This window comes from Heterodontus francisci, chromosome 13 (genome assembly GCF_036365525.1).
Source record: "Heterodontus francisci isolate sHetFra1 chromosome 13, sHetFra1.hap1, whole genome shotgun sequence".
NCBI lineage: Eukaryota > Metazoa > Chordata > Chondrichthyes > Heterodontiformes > Heterodontidae > Heterodontus > Heterodontus francisci.
The window spans coordinates 22,885,556-22,911,063 of NC_090383.1; the positions used below are offsets into that span (position 1 = coordinate 22,885,556).

Genomic DNA, 25,508 nt, shown 5'->3' on the forward strand with positions numbered 1-25,508 from the left:
ATTGGAGGCCAGTGACCAGTAGTGTGCCTCAGGGATCAGTGCTGGGCCCTCTGTTGTTTGTCATATATATTAATGACTTGGATGTGAATGTAGGGGGTACGATCAGTAAGTTTGCAGATGACACCAAAATTGGTGGTGAAGAAGGTTGTCTAAGGTTACAACAGGATATAGATCAACTGGGAAAGTGGGCAAGGGAGTGGCAAATGGAATTTAACACAGACAAGTGTGAAGTGATGCATTTTGGGAAGTTAAACCAGGGCAGAACATATACAGTGAATGGCAGGGCCCTGGGGAGTGTTGTTGAGCAGAGACACCTCGGGGTGCAAGTACATAGTTCCCTGAAAGTGGCAACACAGGTAGACAGGGTGGTGAAGGCGGAGTATGGCATGCTTGCCTTCATCGGCCAAGGCATTGAGTACAAGAGTTGGGACGTCATGTTACAGTTGTACATAACGTTGGTTAGGCCGCATTTGGAGTACCGTGTGCAGTTCTGGTGGCCGCACTGCAGGAAAGATGTGATTAAGCTAGAGGGTGCAGAAAAGATTCATAAGGATGTTGCCTGGCTTGGAGGACTTGAGTTATAAAGAGAGATTGGATAGGCTAGGTCTGTTTTCCCTGCAGCGTAGGAGGCTGAGAGGGGACATGATAGAAGTATATATAATTATGAGAGGTATAGATAGGGTAGATAGCCAGAGTCTGTTTCCCATGGTAGGGTTGACTAAAACTAGAGGGCATAGATTTAAGGTGAGAGGGACAAGGTTTAAAGGGGATCAAAGGGGTAAACTTTTCACACAATGAATAGTGGGTATCTGGATTGAGCTGCCTGAGGTGGTGGTGGAGGCAGGAACAGTAGCGACATTTAAGAGGCATCTGGACAGGTACTTGAATGAGCAAGGCACAGAGGGATATGGAATTAATGCAGGCAGGTGGGATTAGTATAGATAAGCATTATGGTCGGCATGGATGCAGTGGGCCGAAGGGCCTGTTTCTATGCTGTATGACTCTATAACTATATCACATTTTCCTGAAAGAGGATGCTTCCTTATTAGATTAGCTTATCGACACCCACTAAGTTCATGCCAGATAGTAGAGACCAACACCTGCTGATTTGCACCCAGCACAAGAGAGAGGACTAAAAGGAAAAGAAAACTTGCCACCAGTTAATAACAGAACTCCAAACTAGCAATATAAGTTGTGATATGAATCTATAAGCCTCACCGCCCATCAGCAGTGCCCTCCATCACGAGGTATCGGTTGTCTCGCCTCTGCCACTTGCTGCTGGAGTCTGTGAAGTAGATCTTTCTTCCATCTTGCGTGATGCTGAGGTCATTCACGAAGGCCATCCTCCTGCCTTGGATAACCTTCTGAGCAGAGACCAGCATCTCCATTTCACCTGAAATTATTTATAATATACAAGTAAGTGCTCCCCATAACTAGGACTATGAATTACAAGCAGGCCTGTTAAATCAAAGATTTCAGAGAACAAAAAACTGTACCCTCCACTTTGTGGGCATTCAAATCATATCAATTTTTCGGCAAAGAGCTTTCATCAAATTGCTACAGCAAAATGAACCCACATTCATTTTTAAATGAATGTTTTATAATAATGAGCTTTTAAGAGTTAACACTTAGTCAAGCCCAGTATATCCTTTTTTGATAGTTGGCAACACTACCTATGTTCCTTCCCCACTCTCTCCACAAGGACTTGGTTAAACATCATCCGAAAGACAGTGTCTCCAACAGCGTAGTACTCCCTCTGCAACGGCCTGGATTAGGTACTCAAGCTTCTGGACTTGAACCCATGACTGACTTCGATCCAAGACTGCTACCACCAAACTAAGGTTAAAAGCTTTGTTCTTCCAGTGTTCTGGACAACACAATTCCCTCAAATGCCATTCATTCCACTCACTGTGGAATCTTGCTGCGTGCAATTTGGCTGCCACATTTCCCCACCCAACAATGACTGCACGTAGGAGTGAAGTAGCGGATCAACGCACTGATCAATGTGTTTCATTTCTTCAGCACTATTTCCATCCATTTCACATTACTACGCTCTCAGGCATCAGTATAACTATATCAATTGCAAGAAGTATACCCACAGCTGAGGGCGAAAGGAATAGAAGGATATGTCAATAGGGTATAATGAGGTAAATAGAGTGGGTAGCTTGTATAGCAGAGAGGTGCTGGGCTGAATGATCACTTTCTGTGCTGTAAATTATGTTTGAAGCTGTCCAGTTTTGAAGTGCAAACCGTTTTAACAAACAGTACACAGTTGATGAGACAATGGTTTACAGAAAATGAACTCATGTCACAAGTGTAAAAAACAGCACATGGCCATGATGTGGCTGGCACAGTGTATATCAGCTCTGCCCAGCAGGTATCCATCCTTTAGCAAACTACCAAATATCAGAGGATATTGCAATCCATTTGTTTCTATTCAACACAATCTGGTGGCAGGGAATGGGTTTTTTTGCTTCTCCACAACAGAACTGCAGATACTACAGCGCAAGTTCTCCAGTCAAACCTGAATCTGGATGTCAGGCAGTTGAACTGTCAGCTTTACCCCCTCCTTCTCCACTCTATCCCAACCCCGGCACCCTCCCACCATCCTTCTAACCCTTGCCTCACAGAAAAGGTTAAAAATTTTGAACTGTACTGAATTTCATTTCATATTTTGTAGACCTAAACTGACCTCAACTTCAATCTTTAGTCCACGCCCACCAAAAATTATGCCTGCTAAATGGATTTCTTAATTCTTGACATTCTTACAATTGCCAAGTAAAAAATTTTTCGGCCTATAAGATTTCGATCCATTACTGTAATTACTTGTACTCACAAACCGGTGGAGCTCTTGCTAGAACTTCCAATTTCCTTTTTTTTTAATAAAAGCAAACCAAGGATTTCCTCAACCGAGGATTCCCCCCACCCCCCCCCCCTACTGTAGTTGACAGGGCCCTCAACTGTGTCCGACCCATTTCCCGCACCTCTACCCTCACCCCTTCCCCTCCCTCCCAGAACCACGACAGGGTTCCTCTTGTCCTCACTTTCCACCCCATCAGCCTCCATATCCAAAGGATCATCCTCCGCCATCTCCAGCATGATGCCACTACCAAATGCATCTTCCCCTCCATTCCCCTGTCAGCATTCCAAAGGGATTGTTCCCTCTGCGACACCCTGGTCCACTCCTCCATTACCCCCACCACCTTGTCCCCTTCCCACGGCACCTTCCCCTGCAATCGCAGGAGGTGCAATACCTGCCCATTTACCTCCTCTCTCCTCACTACCCCAGGCCCCAAACACTCCTTTCAGGTGAAGAAGCGATTGTACTTCTTTCAATGTAGTATACTGTATTCGCTGCTCACAATGTGGTCTCCTCTACATTGCAGGCCAAACGCAGACTGGGCGACCGCTTTGCGGAACACCTCTACACAGTTCGAAAGCATGACCCCAAGCTTCCGGTTGCTTGCCATTTCAACACTTATCCCCTGCACTCATGCGCACATCTCTGTCCTGGGATTGCCACAGTGTTCTAGTGAACATCAATGCAAGCTCGAGGAACAGCATCTCATTTACCGATTAGGCACACTACAGCCTGCTGGACTGAACATTGAGTTCAATAATTTCAGAACATGACATGACATGACATGACAGGCCACCCCCCCCCCCCCCCATTGTACTTTTATTTTTAGTTATTTTTTCTTTTTTTTGTGTTTATTTTATTTTATCTTAGTTTGTTCAGTTTGCTTACCTACTTTTTTTCATGTTTGTACTTGCGGCTGTTCAGTTTTCAGTCCGTTAACACCCTATCTGTACTAATGCTTTGTCTTTCAACACACTACTAACATATTGTTTGCCTTTGCTCCATGACCTTCTGGTCGGTTATTCTCTGTGACCTTGTCCTATCAACACCTTCTCCTTTGTTATCTCTTGCCCCACCCCCACTTTACTTGCTTAAAATCTTTCACATTTCTAATATTTGCCAGTTCTGAAGAAGGGTCACGGACCTGAAACGTTAACTCTGCTTCTCTCTCCACAGATGCTGCCAGACCTGCTGAGTATTTCCAGCATTTTTTCCTTTTTTTATATTCTGCCTGGACCTTACACTAATTGTACACCCAATTTTGTGCTGCTAACGAGATGGGCAGCAGTGGGAAACTAGGTGAGGAGCCAAAAAGGCAGATTCTTCATCTGCCCATTTCTTTGTGTCAGCAGCAGCTCCACCCAGTTGTGGGTAGCACCATGCTAAGGAGGCAGCAATCAAATGGTAACTTGTGTGCCATTTTCCTTCATTCGAGCATCATTTGCAGATTTCTATTGATGCCCGTATAAAATGGTCTCTCCAAGGTTATTTGGCACATGGTGAAAACAGAAGTCAGGTCAAAAGGAGTAGCTCATACATATTACAGGTGCTATTTAAAACAGGTAATTTTTGAGGATTTTATTTTTGCTCGTCACCTACTTTTCCATATCCCTTGACTCATTTGCCAAGGGGCTGCCCTCCCCGCTATTGAACATGGCACATTGGTGGGCACATTCTGAAGTTCCCTCTATCTGTGCTCCTTTGAAGAGAAGAGGAAACAGAGGAAGGTTAGGCCAGTGAGGCTGCCCCGCAAGAACATGTTATCCACCTAGATGCAGCATAGAGCACACAGACAGAGGTGCACCTAACTGCTTTTGATCAAGAAGCTCCACTCCAGAAACTTGAGCACAAAATCTAAGGTGACACTCCAGTGCAGGCTGAGGGAGTGCTGCACTATTAGAGATGCCATCTTTTGGATGAGATGTTAAACTAAGGTCCTGTCTGCCCCTCAGGTGGGCATAAAAAGATCCTATGGCTCTATATTGAAGAGCAGAGGAGTTCGTCCCCCATGTCCTGGCCAACATTTATGCATCACAAATGTCACTAAATAGATACTCTGGTCATATCTCATTCCCGTTAGTGGGACCGTGCTGTGTGCAAACTGGCTGCCACATTTCCCAACTTACAACTGTGTCTACAAATCAAAAGTACTTAATTGGTTGTAAAGTGTTTTGGGTCATCCTGGGATTGCGACAATCTCCAAGATTATGGCCATGAGATACTTCAAAACACCAGTCCCGAACACCAACATGGGCTTCAGGAACCCAACACTAACACCATAACTAGCGAGCAAATCGTGTTGACATAATTGTGACAACTATAAACAGTGAAGACTGCACAAACATATACATCTTGAGAAGGATTCAAATAGTGAAGAAGCACATGGTGGAGTAATGCCAGTTCATGCACTCCTACTCTGTTGAGATTCTCAATTCACAACTTGCCAAGTCACTCTCTATGGAATGCCGGAAAACCTCCTGGGGACTAGTTAAGATTCCACAGGCAATGATCCAAGAACAGACAGCTCATTCCATTCCCTTGGACACAAAGTTGTGCAGCCAGCCTTCGGAGTGTTGGGAAGGGACAAGACTGCTTGGTCTCATTAGGAGACAACATAGGAAATAGGAGCAGGAGTCGGCCATTCGGCCCATCATGCCTGCTTGCCATTCAAACAGATCATGGCTAATCATCTACTTCTATGTTATTTTTCCCCACTATCCCTTGATCTCATTAGTATCCAGATATCTATCGATTTCTGTCTTGAACAGGCTCAATGATTGAACTTCCACAGCCTTCTGGGGTAGAGAATTCCACAGATTCACCACCCTCTGAGTAAAGAAATTCCTCCTCATCTCAGTCTTTAATGGTCTGCGCCTTATTCTGAGACTGTGTCCCCTTGCTCTAGACTCACCAGCCAGAGGAAACGTCCTATCCACATCTACCATCACATTCTCTAAGAATTTTGTAAGTTTCAATGAGATCACCTCTCATTCTTCGAAACTCGAGAGTCTACATAAGTCAGATACATCATATATCATAGATCATGCACATCCTTAGTGGTCAATTGCATATCAGGTAATTAAAATACTCTACCTGTGACTGGATTAACTTCAAATAGACCATAGTAAGCATCAGCCACAAACAAGGTGCCATTAGGTCCAACTCGGATACCCAAAGGTCTTCCGCAGGTTGGTTCATCTTCTCTTGTACCTGGGTGTAAGAAAAAGGTGGCAATAGCATCAAGAGGTGATGAGGATATGGTAGGGGTGGGGAATGACACACAAGGAGAAAGAGGGAGGGGGTGAAGGACAGGTTTGGGGGAGGGGGGGGGGAAGAAGAGAATAGGAGCACAATAGGTGGAGAGGAAGTAAGTAAAGGAAGAGAAAGACGACTGAAACACTCAAAATCAGAATTTTTAATTTGTATAAGACCCATAATTTTAGACATGTTTAATGATTTTTTTCAAGATTAACCCAACTTACATGTAGTAGCGAGTGTGTAGCTCAATTTAACATAGAAGTTGAGGCAAAAGAGAATAGAAAATAATGCCATTTGAATAAGTGACAATTTTGTTAAAACATTGGACTGTTGCCGCAGGACCACTTGATTAAGAACAGTTTGATGTAAAAACTACTGAACTGTATCAAGAAAAGCACTCATTTTTTGCATGTTACTTACCACATGGAAGTTTGCCTATCCTTGCCAAGGTGTGTATTTGCCCATCACTTATTTTCAGAATCTGTCCATCAGCCGTACCAGTGAATAACACATCTGCAGAGATCCCACATACAGGATTCAGTTACAAAAGACTTCACTCAGCACCTTCCTAGAAAAAGCAAACCTAAAAATTCAATCACTCAAATCCTCAGCTTTAATTTTAATTGGAAATAAAAGACTTACATTTGAGGTTCATGAACTCAGGATGTCCCAAAGTTCTTTACAGGCAATGATGTACTTTTCAAGTACGTCATTTAAAAAAAAAAATTCATTCTGGGGATGTGTGCATCGCTGGTTAGGCCTGCATTTATTGCCCATCCCTAATTGCCCTCGAAGGTGGTGAGCTGCCTTCTTGAACCACTGCAGTCCTTGGGGTGTAGGCACACCAACAGTGCTGTTAGGAAGGGAGTTCCAGGATTTTGACCCAGTGACAGTGAAGGAATGGCAATATAGTTCCAAGTCAGGATGGTGTGTGGCTTGAAGGGGAACTTGAAGGTGGTGGTGTTGCCGTGCATCTGTTGCTCTTGTCCTTCGAGGTGGTAGAGGTCGCAGGTTTGGAAGATGCTATCGAAGGAACCTTGGTGAGTTTCTGCAATGCATCTTGTAGATGATATACACTGCTACCACTGTGTGTCGGTGGTGGAGGGAGTGAATTTTGAAGGTGCTGGATGGGGTGCCAATCAAGCAGGCTGCTTTGTTCTGGATGGTGTCAAGCTTCTTGAGTGTTGTTGGAGCTGTACCCATGCAGGCAAGTGGAGAGTATTCCATCACACTCCTGACTTCTGCCTTGTAGATGGTGGACAGGCACTGAGAAGTCAGGAGGTGAGTTACTTGCCACAGAATTCCCAGCCTCTGACCTGCTCTTGTAGCCACAGCATTTATGTGACTGGTCCAGTTCAGTTTCTGATCAATGGTGACCCCAGGATGTTGTTAGTGGGGGATTCAGCAATGGTAATGCCATTGAACATCAAGAGGAGATGGTCAGATTCTCTCTTGTTTGAGATGGTCATTGCATGGCACTTGTGTGGTGTGAATGTTACTTGCTACTTATCAGCCCAAGCCTGGATGTTGTCCAGGTCTTGCTACATGTGGACACAGGCTGCTTCAGTATCTGAGATGTCGCAAATGATGAACATTGTGCAACCATCAGCGAATATCCCCATTTGTGACCTTATGATTGAAGGAAGGTCATTGATGAAGCAGCTGAAGATGGTTGGGACCAGGACACTACCCTGAGGAACTCCTGCAGTAATGTCCTGGGACTGAAATGACTGACCTCCAACAACCACAACAATCTTCCTTTGTGCTTGGTATAAACCCAACCAACGGACAGTTTACCCCGACTAACATTGACTCCAGTTTTGCTTGGGCTCCTTGATGCCATACTCGGTCAAACGCTGTCTTGATGCCAAGAGCAGTCACTCTCACCTCACCTCTGGAGTTCAGTTCTTTTGTCCATGTTCGAACCAAGACTATAATGGGGTCAGGAGCCGAATGGCCCTGGCAGAATCTAACTGAGCATCAGTGAGGTTATTGCTGAGCAAGTGTCGCTTGATAACACTGTTGCCGACCCCTTCCATCACTGCTGTAAAGAAACACAGCAGCCTATTTATGCACAGCAAGGTCCCACAAAATGCAATGTGATAATGACCAGGTGATGTGTTTATCATGACACTGGTTGAGGGATGAATAATGATGATGAAACAATAATGAATATTCAGCATGTATTTCAAAACAGAAAGTCTTGTTTGCCCAACATTATTTAATTCTTTGAAGAGATTAAAAGAGTTGACATGGGTAATACATATAATATATCTAGACTTGCAAAAGGCCTTCAATAAAGGTTCCACATAAACTAAACAAGGTCAGAGCACGTGGAGTCCGGGTACAAGTAGAAGGGATAGCTTGCTGGCTGCAGGACAGAAAGCAGAGAATAAAGTGTATTCAGAGTGCCAGAAGGAAGAAAGTGGGGTCCCACAAGGATTAGTACTGGCTCCATTGTTGTTCACAATTTGGATTAATGATCTAGACTTTGGAATCAAAAACACAATTTCTAAATTTATGGATGACACCAATTTTTTTCTTGGGGGGTGGGGGGTGGGTGGAGATAGTCAATACTGAGGAGAACTGCAACAAATTACAAGACGACATTAATAAACTTGCAGAATGGGCATATAATTAGAAAATTAATTTCAACACAGGCAGGTGTGAATTATTACATTTTGGAGAAGATCCCATATTATTTGGAAAATAAGAATCTAAATGGGGCAAAAGTGCAAAAGGATCTGGTAGTACACAAATTACTAAAAGTAGCGACGCAGGTTAATAAGGCCTTTAAAAAACGGAAAATATAAGAACATAAGAAACAGAAGCAGGAGTAGGCCATTCGGCCTCTCGAGCCTGCTCTGCTATTCAATAAGATCATGGCAGATCTGATCTTGGCCTCATCTCCACTTTCCTGCTCAACCTTTCCTCATAAGACAACCCTTTTATCCCAGGAAACCAGCCTAGTGAACCTGCTTTGAACTGCCTCCAATGCAAGTACATTCCTCCTGAAATAAAGAGACCAAAACTGTACGCAGTACTCTAGGTGCACTCTCACTAACACCCTGTACAGTTGCAGCAAAACCTCCCAATTTCTAAACTCCATGCCCCTTGCAATAAAGGCCAGCATTCCATTCCTAATTATTTGTCCCCTTGACTTCATTAATCAGTACTCTCTTTCCTGTCACTCAGCCAATTTAGCAACATGGATACGAAATTGACTGAGTGACAGGAAACAAAGAGCAGTGGTTAATGGATGTTTTCGGGCTGGAGGAAGATTTGTAGTGTTGGGATCAGTGTTGGGACCCTTGCTTTTCCTGACATATATCAACGGCCTAGACCTTGGTGTACAGGGCACAATTTCAAAGTTTGCATGGAGTGTGAAGAAGGGAGTTCGGTAAGTGAGTGCATTTTAAGGGTTAATCTCTCAAGACTAGTTTTTATTTTGTTTACATTTAGCAATTAATTGAAATTCCTGTTTCAGTTAAGAGGTGAGTTAGGTTTCTTGCAGTTTTAATCAGGGGTATACTAACACTCAGTATCTGTAGCTGGTTAATTAGGTAGCTAACTTAAACTGGTTTCTGAGCTGTAGCAGAGCTGACACAGCATTGTTTTTAGAGTATACATTCAGGGGACTCTCAGTGCTGCTTGTCTGCATTGAGTGCTGCTGGAGGGTACAGACAGTGAAGGAAGTTTGGTAATTGAGGGAGCTCAGTAAGGAGGGGAACTATAAATTAAGAAGAAAGTAAATGAGTGTACAGAGTGTAATGTGGGAGTTTGGTAGCTACCTCTCCAGTACAGGGGAAGAAGTTGATTGGTGAGTAACTGGTAAGTTATTTTTTTTTAAATTTATTACAATGAGAAGTTACATTATGGAAGGTCAGCTTGACCAAGTGGAATGTACGTCCTGCGGTATGTGGGAAGTCATGGATGCACCAAATGTCCGAGACGAACACATCTGCAGGAAGTGTCACCGGCTGCAGAAGCTTGAGCTCCAGGTTTCGGAACTCGAGCGGCGGCTGGAGTCACTGTTGTGCATCTGTGAGACAGAGGAATACGTGGATAGCACATTTAGGAAGGTGGTCACACCGCAGGTTAAGAGAATGCAGGAAGAGAGGGAATGGGTGACTGCCAGGCAGTCCAAGAGAACCAGGCAGGCAGCGCAGGAATTCCCTGAGTCTATCTTGCTTGCTAATCAGTATTCCATTTTGACTACTGGTGAGAGCGATGGTTCCTCGGGTGAGTGCAGCCAGAGCAAAATCTGTGGCACCATGGGTGGCACAGGCATTTCTGCGGCAGTAAATGTGACTCCAGGATGGCGTGTTGCCTCCCTGGTGCCAGGGTCAAGAATGTCATGGAGCGGCTGCAGGACATCCTTCTGGGGAAGGGTTAACAGCCAGAGGCTGTGGTCCACATTGGTACCAATGACACAGGTAGGAAGAGGGATGAGGTCCTGAAAGCAGATTTTAGGGAGTTAGGAAGGAAATTAAAAAACAAGATCTCCAAAGCAGTAATCTCAGGATCACTCCCAGTGCCACGTGCTAGTGAGCATAGGAATAGGAGGATTGATCAATTGAACACATGGCTGGAGAATTGGTGTAGGAGGGAGGGCGTAGGATTTCTGAGGCATTGGGACCAGTTCTGGGGTAGGTGGGACCTGTACAAGATGGACGGGCTACACCATAACAGGACCGAACTCATTATCCTTGCAGGGAGATTTGCTAGTGCTGTTGGGGAGGGTTTAAACTAGCTTGTCAGGAGGATGGGAACCTGAGGGATAGCTCAAATTGGAAGGAAGTAAAGCTCGCAACATGAGGTAGAAAGGTAGCAAGTGACATCAGAAGGCAGGCGATACAAAGGTGAGCATCAACTAGGCTTAGAATGCAGAATAATGTCAAGATGATAAGGTCAAGGGCACTCTACCTGAATGCACACAGCATCCACAAGGTAGACGATTTAAAGGCACAAGTAGAGGTAAACGGGTATGATCTAATTGCCATAACGAAAATGTGGCTACAGGGTGACCAAGACTGGGAACTGAATATTTAAGGATATTCGACATTTAGGAAGGACAGGCAAAAAGGAAAAGGAGGTGGTGTTGTGTTGATAATAAGGGATGGGATCAGTACATTAGTAAGGGAGGATCTCAGATCAGAAGAACAAAATGTGGAATCTGTTTGGGTGGAGCTAAGAAACAGCAAGGGGCAGCAAATATTGGTAGGAGTTGTTTATAGGCTACTAAACAGTAGTGGTAGCGTGGGGCATGGTATTAATCAGGAGATTAGAGACGCATGTAGCATGAGTAATACAGTAATCATGGATGACTTCAATCTGCATATAAACTGGGTAAATCTAATGAGCACTAATACTGTGGAGGACAAGTTTCTGGAGTGTGGTCGGATGGTTTTCTAGAGCAGTTTGTTGAGGAACTGACTAGAGAACAGGCTATTTTTGTATCCGCATTGGCTACAGGTGAGGTCCCAGAGGACTGGAGAATAGCCAGTGTTGTTCCTTTGTTTAAGAAGGGTAGCAAGGCTAATCCAGGAAATTATAGGCCGGTGAGCCTTACGTCAGTGATAAGGAAATTATTAGAGAGGATTCTTCGGGACAGGATTTACTCCCATTTGGAAACAAATGGACTTATTAGCGAGAGGCAGCATGGTTTTGTGAAAGGGAGGTCGTGTCTCACTAACTTGATTGAGTTTTTTGAGGAAGTGACGAAGATCAGTGATGAAGGAAGGGCAGTGGATGTTGTCTATATGGACTTCAGTAAAGCCTTTGACAAGGTCCCTCATGGCAGACTGGTACAAAAGGTGAAGTCACACGGGATCAGAGGTGAGCTGGCAAGATGGATACAGAACTGGCTCGGTCATAGAAGACAGAGGGTAGCAGTGGAAGGGTGCTTTTCTGAATGGAGGGCTGTGACTAGTGGTGTTCTGCAGGGATCAGTGCTGGGACCTTTGCTCTTTGTATTATATATAAATGATTTGGAGGAAAATGTAGCTGGTCTGATTAGTAAGTTTGCGGACGACACAAAGGTTGGTGGAGTTGCGAATAATGATGAGGATTGTCAGAGGATACTGCAGGATGTAGATCGGTTGGAGACTTGGGCACAGAAATGGCAGATGGAGTTTAATCCGGACAAATGTGAGGTAATGCATTTTGGAAGATCTAATACAGGTGGGAAGTATACAGTAAATGGCAGAACCCTTGGGAGTATTGACAGGCAGAGAGATCTGGGCGTACAGGTCCACAGATCACTGAAAGTGGCAACGCAGGTGGATAAGTTAGTCAAGAAGGCATACGGCATGCTTGCCTTCGTCGGTCGGGGCATAGAGTATAAAAATTGGCAAGTCATGCTGCAGCTGTACAGAACCTTAGTTAGGCCACACTTAGAATATTGCGTGCAATTCTGGTCGCCACACTACCAGAAGGACGTGGAGGCTTTGGAGAGGGTACAGAAGAGGTTTACCAGGATGCTGCCTGGTCTGGAGGGCATTAGCTATGAGGAGAGGTTGGAAAAACTCGGATTGTTTTCACTGGAACGACGGAGGTGGAGGGGCAACATGATAGAGGTTTACAAAGTTATGAGTGGCATGGAGAGTGGATAGTCAGAAGCTATTTCCCAGGGTGGAAGAGTCAGTTACTAGCGGACATAGGTTTAAGGTGCGAGGGGCAAAGTTTAGAGGGGATGTGCGAGGCAGGTTCTTTACACAGAGGATGGTGAGTGCCTGGAACTTGCTGCCGGGGGAGGTGGTGGAAGCAGGTACGATAGCGACATTTAAGAGGCATCTTGACAAATACATGAATAGGATGGGAATAGAGGGATACGGTCCCCAGAAGTGCAGAAGGTTTTAGTTTAGACAGGCATCAAGATTGGCGCAGGCTTGGAGGGCCGAATTGCCTGCTCCTGTGCTGTACTGTTCTTTGTTTTTTAGATCTAGTATTATGTAATGAGAAAGGGCTAATTAATAAGCTTGTTGTAAAAGAACCTTTAGGGATGAGTGACCATAATGATAGAATTTTACATTATGTTTGAAAGTGAGGTAGTTCAATCTGAAGCCAAGGTGTTAAATTTGAACAAAGGAAATTATGAGGTATTCAAAATCATGAGGGGTCTGGACAGAGTAGACAGAGAGAAACTGTTCCCACTCGTGAAAGGATTGAGAACGAGAGGGCACAGATTTAAAGCATTTGGTAAGAGAAGCAAAAGTGACGAGGAAAAACTTTTTCACGCAGCAAGTGGTTAAGGTCTGGAATGCGTTGCCTGTGAACATGGTGCAGGCAGGTTCAATTGAAGCATTCAAAAAGGAATTAGACTGTTATATAAAATGGAAGAATGTGCAGGGTTACGGAGAGAAGGCAGGGGAATGGAACTGAGGGAGTTGCTCTTTCAGAGAGCCAGTGCAGACATGATGGGCCAAATGGCCTCCTTCTGCACTGTAACAATTGTGATTCTGTGACTCCCTTGTAGATCAAAAAGATCTCTAGCTCAGCCGTGAATATATTCACTGACCCAGTCTCCACTGCTCTCTGGGGAAAAGAGAATTCCAAAGATTAACGAACCTCTGGGAGAAGAAATTCCTCATCTCTGCCTTAAATGGGAAACTCCTTATTCTGAAACTATGCCCCTAGTTGTAGATTTCCCCATAAGTGGAAACATCCTCTCACCATCTACCCTGTCAAGCCCCCTCAGAATCTTCTGTTTCAATAAGATCACCTATCAGTCTTCTAAACTCCAATGAGTATAGGCCCAACCTGCTCAACCTTTCCTCATAAGACAACCCCTTCATGCCAGGAATCAACCTAGTGAACCTTCTATGAACTGCCTCCATTGCAAGTATATCCCTCCTTAATGTGACCTAAACTGGACACAGTAGTCTAGATGCTGTCTCACCAGTGCCCTGTACAGCGTAGCAAAACGTCCCTTTTATACTCCACGCCCCTTACAATAAAGGCCATCATTCTAGTAGAGAAGTTATGCTAAATTTGTATCGAGCCATTGTAGACCACACTTGGAATACTGTTTACCATTCTTGTTGCCATAATGTAAAAGGATAGTGAGCCACTGGAGAGGGTGCAAAAAAGATTTACAAGGATAACACCAGAATGTGAGGTCATAAAAGGCGAACACACTGGGCATCAGTGCTCTTGAAAAGAGAAAGCTGAGGGGTGACCTAACAGAGGTCATTAAAATTATGAAAGGTTTTGATAAAGTAGACACAGAATGAGTCTTCCCATTGTGGGGAAGAACAAAATTAGAGGCAAATCGATAGTCACCAGGAAATCAAAGATGGAATTCAGAAGAAAAACAGAAAATGCTGTAAATGCTCAGCAGATCAAACAGCATCTGTAGAAAGGGAAACAGAGTTACCATTTCAGATCGATGGCCTCTCGTCAGAACTGACAAGAACAGTATTGCTATATAAATTCAGGTCTTTCTTTTAGAGGGGAAAGTCTTCAATTTTAAGAAAGCTTCAGCTTCTCAAACTTCGTGTCTGCCTCAGCTCTGCAGTGAGCTTGTTCCCAGCTGCACTTACCTAGTTCGTCCCATCCATTAGAACAAATATCAAAAGCTTTGTCCCCTTTCCCACTTGCTAAAGTCTCAGTGCTGATATAGTTCTTCACCCATATGCACAAACAGGAAAGGGTTTTTAAAAAATAGGAACAGGTGAGGAACAGATAGAAAAGGGAAAAACAAATGGAGAGTATAAAAAATAATTCAGAGAAAGGACCAGAGAAAACCCAGCTGGTTCACGAACGTTCTTCAGGGAAGGGAAAGTGCATCCTCACCCAGTTTGGCTTATATGTAACACCAGCCCAACTTTGTGTTTGGCTACTGATGCCCTCAAAAGTGACCTAACCAATCAACGGGTTGAGTGTGAAAATACGAGCCTCGTCAGTACGATCTGCAACCCACAGAGTTTTTTTTTTAAATCGACAAAGGATGGCTTCTCTTCTTGTAACTTCCTTACTTCATCTAGATCCAACCAATCTACAACACAGGAAGTTAGTGCTTCAACTAGTTTATCCACTGCGCTGCCTCTTTGCAAAGCACATTCTGATTTTCTATTTCCATTTCCCCTCCTTCAGGTCATAATCTCAAGGGCGACAACCAAAAGGAAGAATTGCCATGGTAACCTAGGTTGCAAAATTTAGATGTTTCTAGGATAAATGCAATAAAACTGAAGCCCTGCAACACCTCAAAGTTTAAAAAATTCCATATGACAAGCAGTTAATACAACTGAAATCTAACAGATTTACAGCAAGAATAAACCAGTCATTTAATCCCTCATTGCAAGCTTTAAAAAAAAAAGCATTCACAAAAGGAAACTGGATACATCCTTGAAAAGGAAAAATTTGCAGGGTTATGGGCAAAGAGCAGGGGAATGGAATCAATTGGTAATTCTTTCAGAGAGCAGCATAGTTATGATGGGACAAACAGCCTCTTTCTGTGTTGTATGATTCACTTAAATATGAAAAAAATTATTGGCTTAGCTTCCTACAGTTGGGACTTGATATGGCTAGTGTTTTTGCCTGCTTGATTAAATGCAAAAAATACACAATAATCAAACACTAAGCAAATTATCACTATGTATTTTATGATTTGTTCACCTAAGACACATGGAAGAATCACTCCAATCTTCATATTTGCTAACGTATAAGCAGTTAATCAGCTTGGAACGTAACGCAATGTCTATTATTTGCTTTTTAAAAAAAAAAAATTTTTATTTTTTTTTTAAATAATATAATCTTGTCACTTACTGTGACAAGATTATATTATGAAAGGCAGCGATTTTAAAATTCATAAACTAACTTATGAAATCTTAACAAAAATGAGTAGGAAACTCAAATCAAAGAATCTACTCTAATCACAGCAGCAGACAGTCACGACATAGCATCAGCTCAGCCATTCCAGTCTCCTGAATAGACTGGAAAAATTGAAGAGGGAACACTTCTCCAATACATTGGCACAACCCATGATAAAACCTTTTATTTCTGTTACAGATCCTGCCGCAGTATTAGTTTCTCTAATTTGTGCTATCATTACACATTTTGGTTTTACTTTACATTTATTTACTCTACAGAGAGGCACTGTGGACTCGATGGGCCGAATGGTCTCCTTCTGTGTCATAATGACTATTTCATTACTTACACTAATCTCCAGAAGTAGCTTAGACACAAAGAACTCACATTTATATAGCGGCTTTCACATCCTGAGGATGCCCCAAAGTGCTTTACAGTCAATGAAATATTTTTGAAGTGAAGTCACTGTTATAATGTAAGGAAACACGGCAGCCAATTTCCACAAAATAAAGTTTCACAAAAAGCTATGCGATAATTCCCAGATAATCTATTTTTAGTGAGGTTGGCTGAGGGATAAATATTGGCCAAGGCACCAGAGAGAAATCTCCTTCTCATCTTTGAAGCCATGAGACCTTTTACATTCACCCGAGATGGGCAGACAGCGCTGTGGTTTAACGTCTCATCTGAGTGCAGCATTCGCTCAAGTACTGCACTGGAGTGTTACCTACGTCATGCACTCAAGTTGCTGGAATGGTCTTGAACCTACAGCCTTCTGAATCCAAAACAAGAATGCTCCTACTGACCTTGGGCTGACGCATATAACTACACAGTAAGCTTTAAGATGATTCTATCGAAAGGAGATAAAACCATGTCCAAAAATTATACACAAAGCTCTTCCCCACAGTTGATCAAATGTGAAATTCTGTTTGCTGTACTATGCCACACCTCAAAGACCTATCCTGCTGTCATTAATCTTTCAACAGCAATTAATATGGAGCACCAGTGCTAGAATAAACTTTCTGCTTTTGTCTTGTCCAACATGATTTGGAGACAGTAGAGATTTATTGGAATGGTACCAGGCATGAGGGACTTCAGTTATGTGGTGACACGAGAGAAGCTGGGATTGTTCTCCTTCGAATAGAGAAGTTTAAGGGAGATTTAATAGAGGGGTTTAGGGTTTTGATAGAGCAGATAGTGAGAAACTGTTTTCACTGGCAGTAGTGCCAGTGACAGAGGACACAAATTTAAGATAATTGGAAAAAGAACTGATGAGTTTTTTTTCTTTTATGCAGCAAGCTGTTATGATGTGGAATGTACTGCCTAAAAGGGTGCTGGATTCAACAGCCATGCACAAAGGAATTGGATGTGTACTTGAAAAGGAAAAAGTTACAGGGCGATAGGGAAAGAGAATGAGAGTGGAACTGACTGGATAACTCTTGCTAAGCACTGGCAATGGCACGATGGCCTTTCTGTGCTGCATGATCCTCGATTCTATACTAACCTGGGACACATTGACCTGAAGAGTAATAATGGAGATATTTTATGTTCTTGAACTTTACAACGCAACCATTTTTCCTCCCTAAAACTGCTTTTAATATAAGAATAGTCAAGTTGAGTTCTTACCCCCAAGATGTGCAATAGATTCTGGTCCAAGCAGCTGGTCCTCAAACAGACGCTCAGCCTGCCTCAGCTTAAAGTTAGGTTCCAAAGGACCAGTCAGCGGGGGTGGTTCCTTGTAACTGGGGGCAAAAAGCAAACGCGAAGGTTAATGATCTGAAGTCGAGGGATTACTTGAAGGACAAACAAATCTGAAAAAATTGCCTGTTATTAAATCAGCTAGAAACATTTACAGACTTCAGTGCAAAGAATTGTTAAAAGATGTGGAATACAGGCAAGAAACAGCAATACACAAACAGCAAACACTCGAATATGAATTGCGTTAGTAGAATTACCATATTTGACAGTCTGTAGTCGTTTGTGACAGCAATTGCTGGAAATTCAAGTTTTCACTGAAACTTATGCAATTGTGCAACTGATGTCACTTTTACACAGATTTCCACTACCCTTTGTGTGAAGTGCTTGTTGACATCATCCTTGAACATTCTAGCTCTAATTTACGATTATGCCTCCATGTTCTGGAGTCCCCCACCAGGTGAAATAGTTTATCGCCATCTACGCTGTCAAATCCTTCCATCATTTTCAACATCTCAAATATATCACCCCTTTTTATTACTCTCGGTAGAAGCCTCTTCTATTATAGGAAGATAGGAACAGGAGTAGGCCATTCAGCCCCTCGAGCCTGTCCCACCATTCAATGAGATCATGGCTGATCCGCAGCCTAACTCCATATACCTGCCTTTGGCCCATATCCCTTAATATCTTTGCTTAACAAAAATCTATCTCAGATTTAAAATTAACAACTGTTCTACTTCAACTGCTGTTTGTGGGAGTTCCAAACCTCTACCACCCTTTGCGTGAAGTGCTTCCTAACATCTCTCCTGAACAGTCTGGTCCTAATTTTTAGACTATGCCCCCTAGTTTTAGAATCTCCAACCAGTGGAAATAGTTTATCTTTATCTAGCCTGTCTTTTCCTGTTAATATCTTGAAGACTTCAATCAGATCACCCCTTAACCTTCTAAATTCTAGCGAAAACAGACCTAATTTGTGTAATCTCTCCTTGTAACTTAACCCCTGTAGTCAGGTATCATTCTTGTAAACCTACGTTGCACTCCCTCCAAGGCCAATATATCCTTCCTAAGGTGTGGTGCCCAGAACTGCTCACAGTACTCCAAGTAGGGTCTAACCAGGGTTTTGTACAGCTGCAGCATAACCTCTGTGTCTTTATACTCCAATTGTCTAGATACAAAGGCTAGCATTCTATTAGCCTTTCTGATTATTTTCTGCACTTGCTCGTGGCATTTTAAAGATCTATGCACCTGAGCCCCCAAGTCTCTTTGGATATCCACTGTACTTAACCTCTTCCCATTTAGAAAGTACCCTGCTCTATCCTTTTTTGGTCCAAAATGGAAAACGTCACACTTGCCCTCATTGAAATCCATCTGCCACAATTTTGCCCACTCACCTAGTCTGTCAATATCTCTTTGCAATTTTATGCTATCATCTCGGCTGTCTACAATGCTGCCTAACTTTGTATCATCAGCAAATTTGGATATATGACTTACTATGCCATCATCCAAGTCGTTAATGAATGTGAATAATTGAGGCCCCAACACAGATCCCTGCTGGACACCACTAGTGGTTGACTATTGGTTGACAGTCGAGTAATGCAGTTGTTATAAAATTCATAATTCTTTAACTTCTAAACAACTGCTCTCATTCTCCTATATTGGGTTTTACCAAATGATACTCAAATTGATTCTCTTCAATATTTAAACTTTAAATCATACCTAATCACCTCACATCTTCCTTGTTATATGAAAAAAAATATTTAGCTTCCTTATTTTCTCTTCAAAAATCTAGAATCGTCTTCACTGCCCTTCTCTCAACTCTGTCCCTACCTCAAGTTTGTTTTGCAAGTAGATTTTCCATAAGCAGAGTCCTTCACATATGATCATTAGTACTCTATAAACCTCTGACATGCTGTAGATCTACTCCTATACCAACATTGTTTGCTTTTGCAACTGCTGCTCTATGCTAGTTAACAGCCACCGATCTTTGACCTGACCCACCTTATTTTATACTACACCAGTCATTATGCTACTTTTAGTACCCATATTTGTTCCATTCTACAAACTAAATTAAATTTTTTTAAGCCCAGCTAACTTCCTGTAAATCTATAATATTTAGCATTTTTCTTCAAACACCCTGTTTTCTCACTCAACATGCTGTTCCCTCCAGATGAAACATACTATTTTATTTATTTATTCTCCTTCGTTCTACGCTCCTGATATTGGTTCCATTGATCAGCAGTGCTCCAGTAACTTTTCCATGCAGCCATTTCTCCATACGCAAATCCAAACAGCAAGAGTTTGCAGGCTATTCTATCGCAGAGAAATTAGACCAACCATATGTTCACCTGCAATAGAGACGTACTCAGTTCCCGGCAAAAATCGATGGACAGTGATGAGCGGTAGGATCCAAAAGTGATATTCTCTCCTCCCTAGTCCTGGCACACTGACACCACTTACACCCTACCATTTCTGGTAAGTAAGGCTCAGTATCGGAATCACAACGATGTACTTTTAATACATTCATCAGAATGAAACAGAAGCAAAGTCACTGCCCTTTCCAGCTGATTGTGTACAATTGGAGCTTACTGGCTACAATATCAGCATCTAACGCAGAGCAAATGCATTCTTACCTGAAGGGCTCAGGGTTTATTGGAGACTGCAACAGCAGCGTTGCCGCCAACAACGGGGCCAGAAGCGTCACAATGAGTGTTGTCAAGGTTATCCGGAAAACTTTTCCACTATATGCACTAGAACAGAAACACATTCAGGAACTTGCAATGGCTATTGTAGACAGTTTAGGAAGAGAGCATTATTTTGCATCATCTTCATAAGTAGCTTTCCAGTGACGGGTTTTTGTGTGCTGTACAAGATACTATCCAACCATCATAAAGTCTGTCAGAAAAATGTACTAAATGCAGTCAATCCCTACACAGGGAGGCAAAAGTTCTGTACAGGTAAAAATTATTACCCTAATATATTTAAAATGTAGAGTTAAGGGAGGCTGAAGTATATCTTGATGTATGCTCACTGACCTACACTGGCTCATGATTCAGCAACATCTCAAATTTGAAATTCTCGTCCTCATGTTCAAATCCCTCCATGGACCCACACTATGTCTGTAACCTCCTCCAGCCCTACATAGATCAAGAGAACTCTGTTTCTCTATTGGTCACATGTGCACCCCTGATTTTTTCGCTCCTCCATTGGCAACTATGAATTCAGCTATCTAGGCCTTAAGCTATGGAATTTCCTCCCAAAACTTTTCTTTTAAGACACTCATTAAAATCTAACTCTTTGACCAAGCTTTTGGTCACTGTCCTAATATCTCATGTAGCTTGGTGTCAAACTTGTCTGATAATGCTCATGTGAAGCACCAAGGGACATTTTACCATGTTAAAAAGTAATAGAAATGCAAGTAGTTGTTGTCCTTGTTGAGGTAGAATGTTAGCACAGGACATGCTCTTTGCTTTCGTTGACTTTGACCATGACAAGCAACACAAGAAGCTACTAAAAATTACTTTGATCACTGTGTATCAGCTATGGTTCAGTTGGTAACACTTTCACCTCTGAGTCAGAAGGTTGTGGGTTCAAATCCCACTCCAGGCCTTGAGCACAAAAATCAAAGCTGGCACTCCAGTGCAGTACTGAGAGGGAGCTTTTGGATAAGACATTAAACTTATGCCCCATCTGCCCTCTCAGGTTGATGTAAAAGATCTCATGGCACTATTCGAAAGAGAGTAGGGATCCTAGCCAATATTTATTGCTCAATCAATATCACAAGAATAGATTATCTGGTCATTATCACATTGCTGTTTACAAAAGCTTGCTGTGTGCAAACTGACTGCCGCCTTTCCTACATTCCAACAGTGACTACACTTCAAAAGTGCTTTATGGGCTGTAAATTGCTTTGGGACATCCTCTGGTCATGAAAGGTGTTATTTAAATTCAAATCTTACTTTTTTTATAAACAGGGAATTCCACTTCCAGAAATTTCCATTTTAAATCCACATAGTCAATGTCACTATATCAATTTCCTTTAACTTAAAACGTACTTGTGTATCAAAGTAAGACAGCACAGTGGTTTGTTACAGGACTAGTAATGAACTTGGAATTGGATTTAAAAATCTGGAAATAAAAAGCTAGTTATATATATTTCTTTAAAGAATAAAAACCCCCTGGTCCTGCTGTGACTAATTACAGAAGCTCCAGATGTGTTAAAGGAAGAGGCTTATGGCTTTGCCAAAAAGGATAGTGAATTTGAGGATTGGGATGATCGTAGAATTCAGCAAAGGATGACCAAGAAATTGATAAAGGAGAAAGAGAATATGAGATGAAATTAGCGAGAGAAATAAAAAAGACTGTAAAAGCTTCTATAGGTATATAAAAAGGAAGAGATTAGCAAAAGTAAACATGAGTCCCTTAGAGGCGGAGACAGGAGAAATTATAATCGAGGTTAAGGAAACAGCAGAAACATTAAATGAATACCTTGCATCTAGCTTCACTGTCGAAGACACAAAAGACATTCCGGAAATAGTGGCGAACCAAGGGTCTCGTGAAAATGAGGAATTTAGGATATTGTTATTAGTAAAGAAATAGCACTGGAGAAATTTAATGGGACTGATTGGTGACAAATCCCCTGGATCTGACAACCTGAGAGAAAAATACTTGCATTTATGTAGTGCTTTTCGCGACCACTGGACGTCTCAAAGCACTTTACAGCCAATAAAATAGTACTTTTTGAAGTGTAGTCACTGTTGTAATGCAGGAAGCACAGCAGTCAGTAGGTGTACAGTAAACTCCCACAAACAGCAATGTAATGACCAGATAATTTGTTTTTTGTGATGTTGATTGAGGTATAAATATTGGCCAGGATACCAGGGAAACGCCCCTGCTCTTCTTCAAAATAGTGACATGAGATCTTTAACATTCACCCAAGCAAGATGATGAGGCCTCGGTTTAAGGTCTTATCCAAAAGAAGGCACCTCAGTACTGGACTGGAGTGTCAGCCTTAATTTTTGTGCTCAAGCCCTAGAGTGGGACTTGAACCCAAAACTTCGTGACTCAGAGGAATTTGTGCTACCAACTGAGCCAAAGCTGACATTAATCCTTGAATCCTAGGGTTTTAAAAGATAGCTACAGAGATAGTGAATGCATTGTTTTTGATCTTCCAGAATTCCCTAGTTTCCAGAACAGTTCCCATGGATTGGGAAGTTGCAAATGCGACCCCACTATTCAAGAAAGGAGGAAGAGAGAAAACAGGGAACTATAGACCAGTAAGCCTGACATCACTAATGGGGAAAATGCTAGAATATATTATTAGGGATGTGGTAACAGCACTTAGAGAATCATATGATTAAACAGAGTCAACACAGATTTATGAAAGGGAAATGGTGTTCGACAAACCTGTTAAGAGTTTTTGAGGCTGTAACTAGCAGGGCAGATACGGGGGAACCTGTGAATGTGATGTATTTGGATTTTCAAAAAGTATTTGATAAGGTGCCACACAAGGAGATGAGACAAAATTAGGGATCATGGATTTAGGGGTAACAAATTAGCATGGATTGAAGTTTGGTTAAAAAACAGAAAAGAGAGCAGAAATAAATCGGTCATCTTCAGATTGGCAGGCTGTAACTAGTGGAGTTTCTGGTCAATGGTGACCCCCAGAATGTGATGATGCAGGATTCGGAAATGGTAATGCCGTTGAATGTCAAGGGGAGGTGGTTAGACACTCTCTTGTTGGAGATGGTCATTGCCTGGCACTTGTGTGGTGCGAATGTTACTTGCCACTTATAAGCCCAAGCCTGAATGTTGACCAGGTGTTGCTGCATGCAGGCATGGACTACTTCAGTATGATGAGTCACAAATGGTATTGAACACTGAAATCATCAGCAAACATCCCCACTTCTGATGTTATGATGGAGGGGAAGTCAGTAATAAGCAGCTGAAGATGGTAGAGCCTTAGGACTGTCCTGAGGAACACTTGAAGCCATGTCCTGGGGCTGCTGAGAGGATGCTTCCCCTGGTTGGTCAGTCTAGAACTAGGGGGCACAGTCTCAGAATAAGGAGGACAATATTTAGGAATGAGAAATTTCTTCAGTCAAAGCTTTGTGAATCTGAGAGAATTCGCTACCACAGAGAACTGATGTTGCTCAGTCGAATATACTCCAGACAGAGATCAATAGGTTTTTGCATACTAACAAAATCAAGGAATAAAGGGATAGTGCAAGGGTAGAGTTCAGGTAGAAGATTAATAATGATCTTACTAATGGCGGATCAAGTTCAAAGGGCCCTAAGCCTACTCCTGCTCCTATTTCTTATGTTGTTTTGAACTAAACACAGTTACAAACATTTCATTTGTTACGCTTTGCACAATAAATAGCAAACTGAAGATCTGTATATGTATATATGTATGTAGAAATGTGTTATTTATATACACACACACACTCAACAGAATATGCCATTTAGCATTCCAACCTGCCCTTTCACCTCCTCCTTTCCAACATTCCAGGACCCCAAACACTCCTTCCAGGTGCAATAGTAATTTACTTGTACTTCATTCAATTTAGTATACTGTATTCAGTGCTTGTGATGTGGTCTCTACACTGGGGAGACCAAATGCAAATTGGGTGACTGCTTCACTGAACACTTTCATTCAGTTCACAAACGTGTCCCCGAGCTTCTGGTCACCTATAATTTTAATTCTCCGTCTCATTCTCTTTCCTCGGATTCCAACACTGTTCCAATGAAGTTCAACGGAAGCTTGGAGAACATCTTTCAAATGAGCACTTCATAGCCTTCCGGACTCAACACTCAGTTCAACAATTTCAGATCAGAATAGCTGCTCCCTTTTTTCCAGACAGCATGTGCTCGTAATGATGTTGCTGTTGCAATTAAAAACTCTTCTAGATCCATCTTTTGTTTCTTTACCTGTCCTATTACTAATCTGTTTTGCCATGCACCATCATCCCTTTTTGTCATTTAATCGCTCCTACTTTCCACTCGATCACAGACCTTCCCTTTTGTTCTTTCCTCTTTTGCTTGCCCTATACTGCTTAAAACCTGTCACACCTAACTTTTTGGGGTCTCAGATCTGAAACATTAACTGTTTCTCTCTCCACTTTTTTTTTTATTTCCAAAATATACTTTATTCATAAACATCTGTAAAAATTACATTGCCAGACAGTTTCCAAACAGCACCAAAAAATACAAACATTGCAAGGGAGATCAGTTTCCTTCAATACTGTCATGAGTTCCTTCCCAACCCTTCCTTTTCACAATTGTCATGTCAATTACAGTTTTACATTTACAGCAATTGAGAATATTAACGATACAGTTCGAGGGGTTTCCCATGGATCCAGCCCCTCAGTCCAGCTTGGTGGGGGAACCTTACAATGTGGTCTTTCCCCATTGAGCCTTTGCTGCGGCTGCCCCAAGCTTTAGTGCGTCCCTCAACACGTAGTCCTGGACCTTGGAATGTGCCAGTCTGCAACATTCGGTGGTGGACAACTCTTTGCGCTGGAAGACCAGCAAGTTTCGGGCAGACCAAAGGGCATCTTTCACCGAATTGATAGTCCTCCAGCAGCAGTTGATGTTTGTCTCGGTGTGCGTCCCTGGGAACAGCCCGTAGAGCACAGACTCCTGTGTTACAGAGCTGCTTGGGATGAACCTTGACAAAAACCACTGCATCTCTTTCCACACCTGCTTTGCAAAGGCACATTCCAGGAGGAGGTGGGCGACCGTCTCTTCCCCACCACAGCCAACGCGGGGGCACTGTGCGGAGGGGGCGAGACTTCGGGTGTGCATGAAGGATCTGACGGGGAGGGCCCTTCTCACCACCAGCCAAGCTACGTCTTGGTGCTTGTTTGAAAGTTCTGGTGATGAGGCATTC

General features: G+C 42.6%; 1 protein-coding gene across 1 annotated transcript in view; it reads right to left on the bottom strand.

Annotated features, from left to right (window-relative positions):
* Window positions 1-25,508, bottom strand: part of apmap (adipocyte plasma membrane associated protein) — a 57,106-nt gene that overhangs the window by 26,870 nt on the left and 4,728 nt on the right. Inside the window, exons 2-6 of the mRNA XM_068044519.1 lie at window positions 20,251-20,367; window positions 17,552-17,667; window positions 6,539-6,631; window positions 5,954-6,070; window positions 1,219-1,393 (exon numbers count right to left, since the gene is read on the bottom strand). Of these exons, the coding sequence (XP_067900620.1) occupies window positions 1,219-1,393; window positions 5,954-6,070; window positions 6,539-6,631; window positions 17,552-17,667; window positions 20,251-20,367 (618 nt within the window). The remainder of the gene's footprint in view (window positions 1-1,218; window positions 1,394-5,953; window positions 6,071-6,538; window positions 6,632-17,551; window positions 17,668-20,250; window positions 20,368-25,508) is intronic.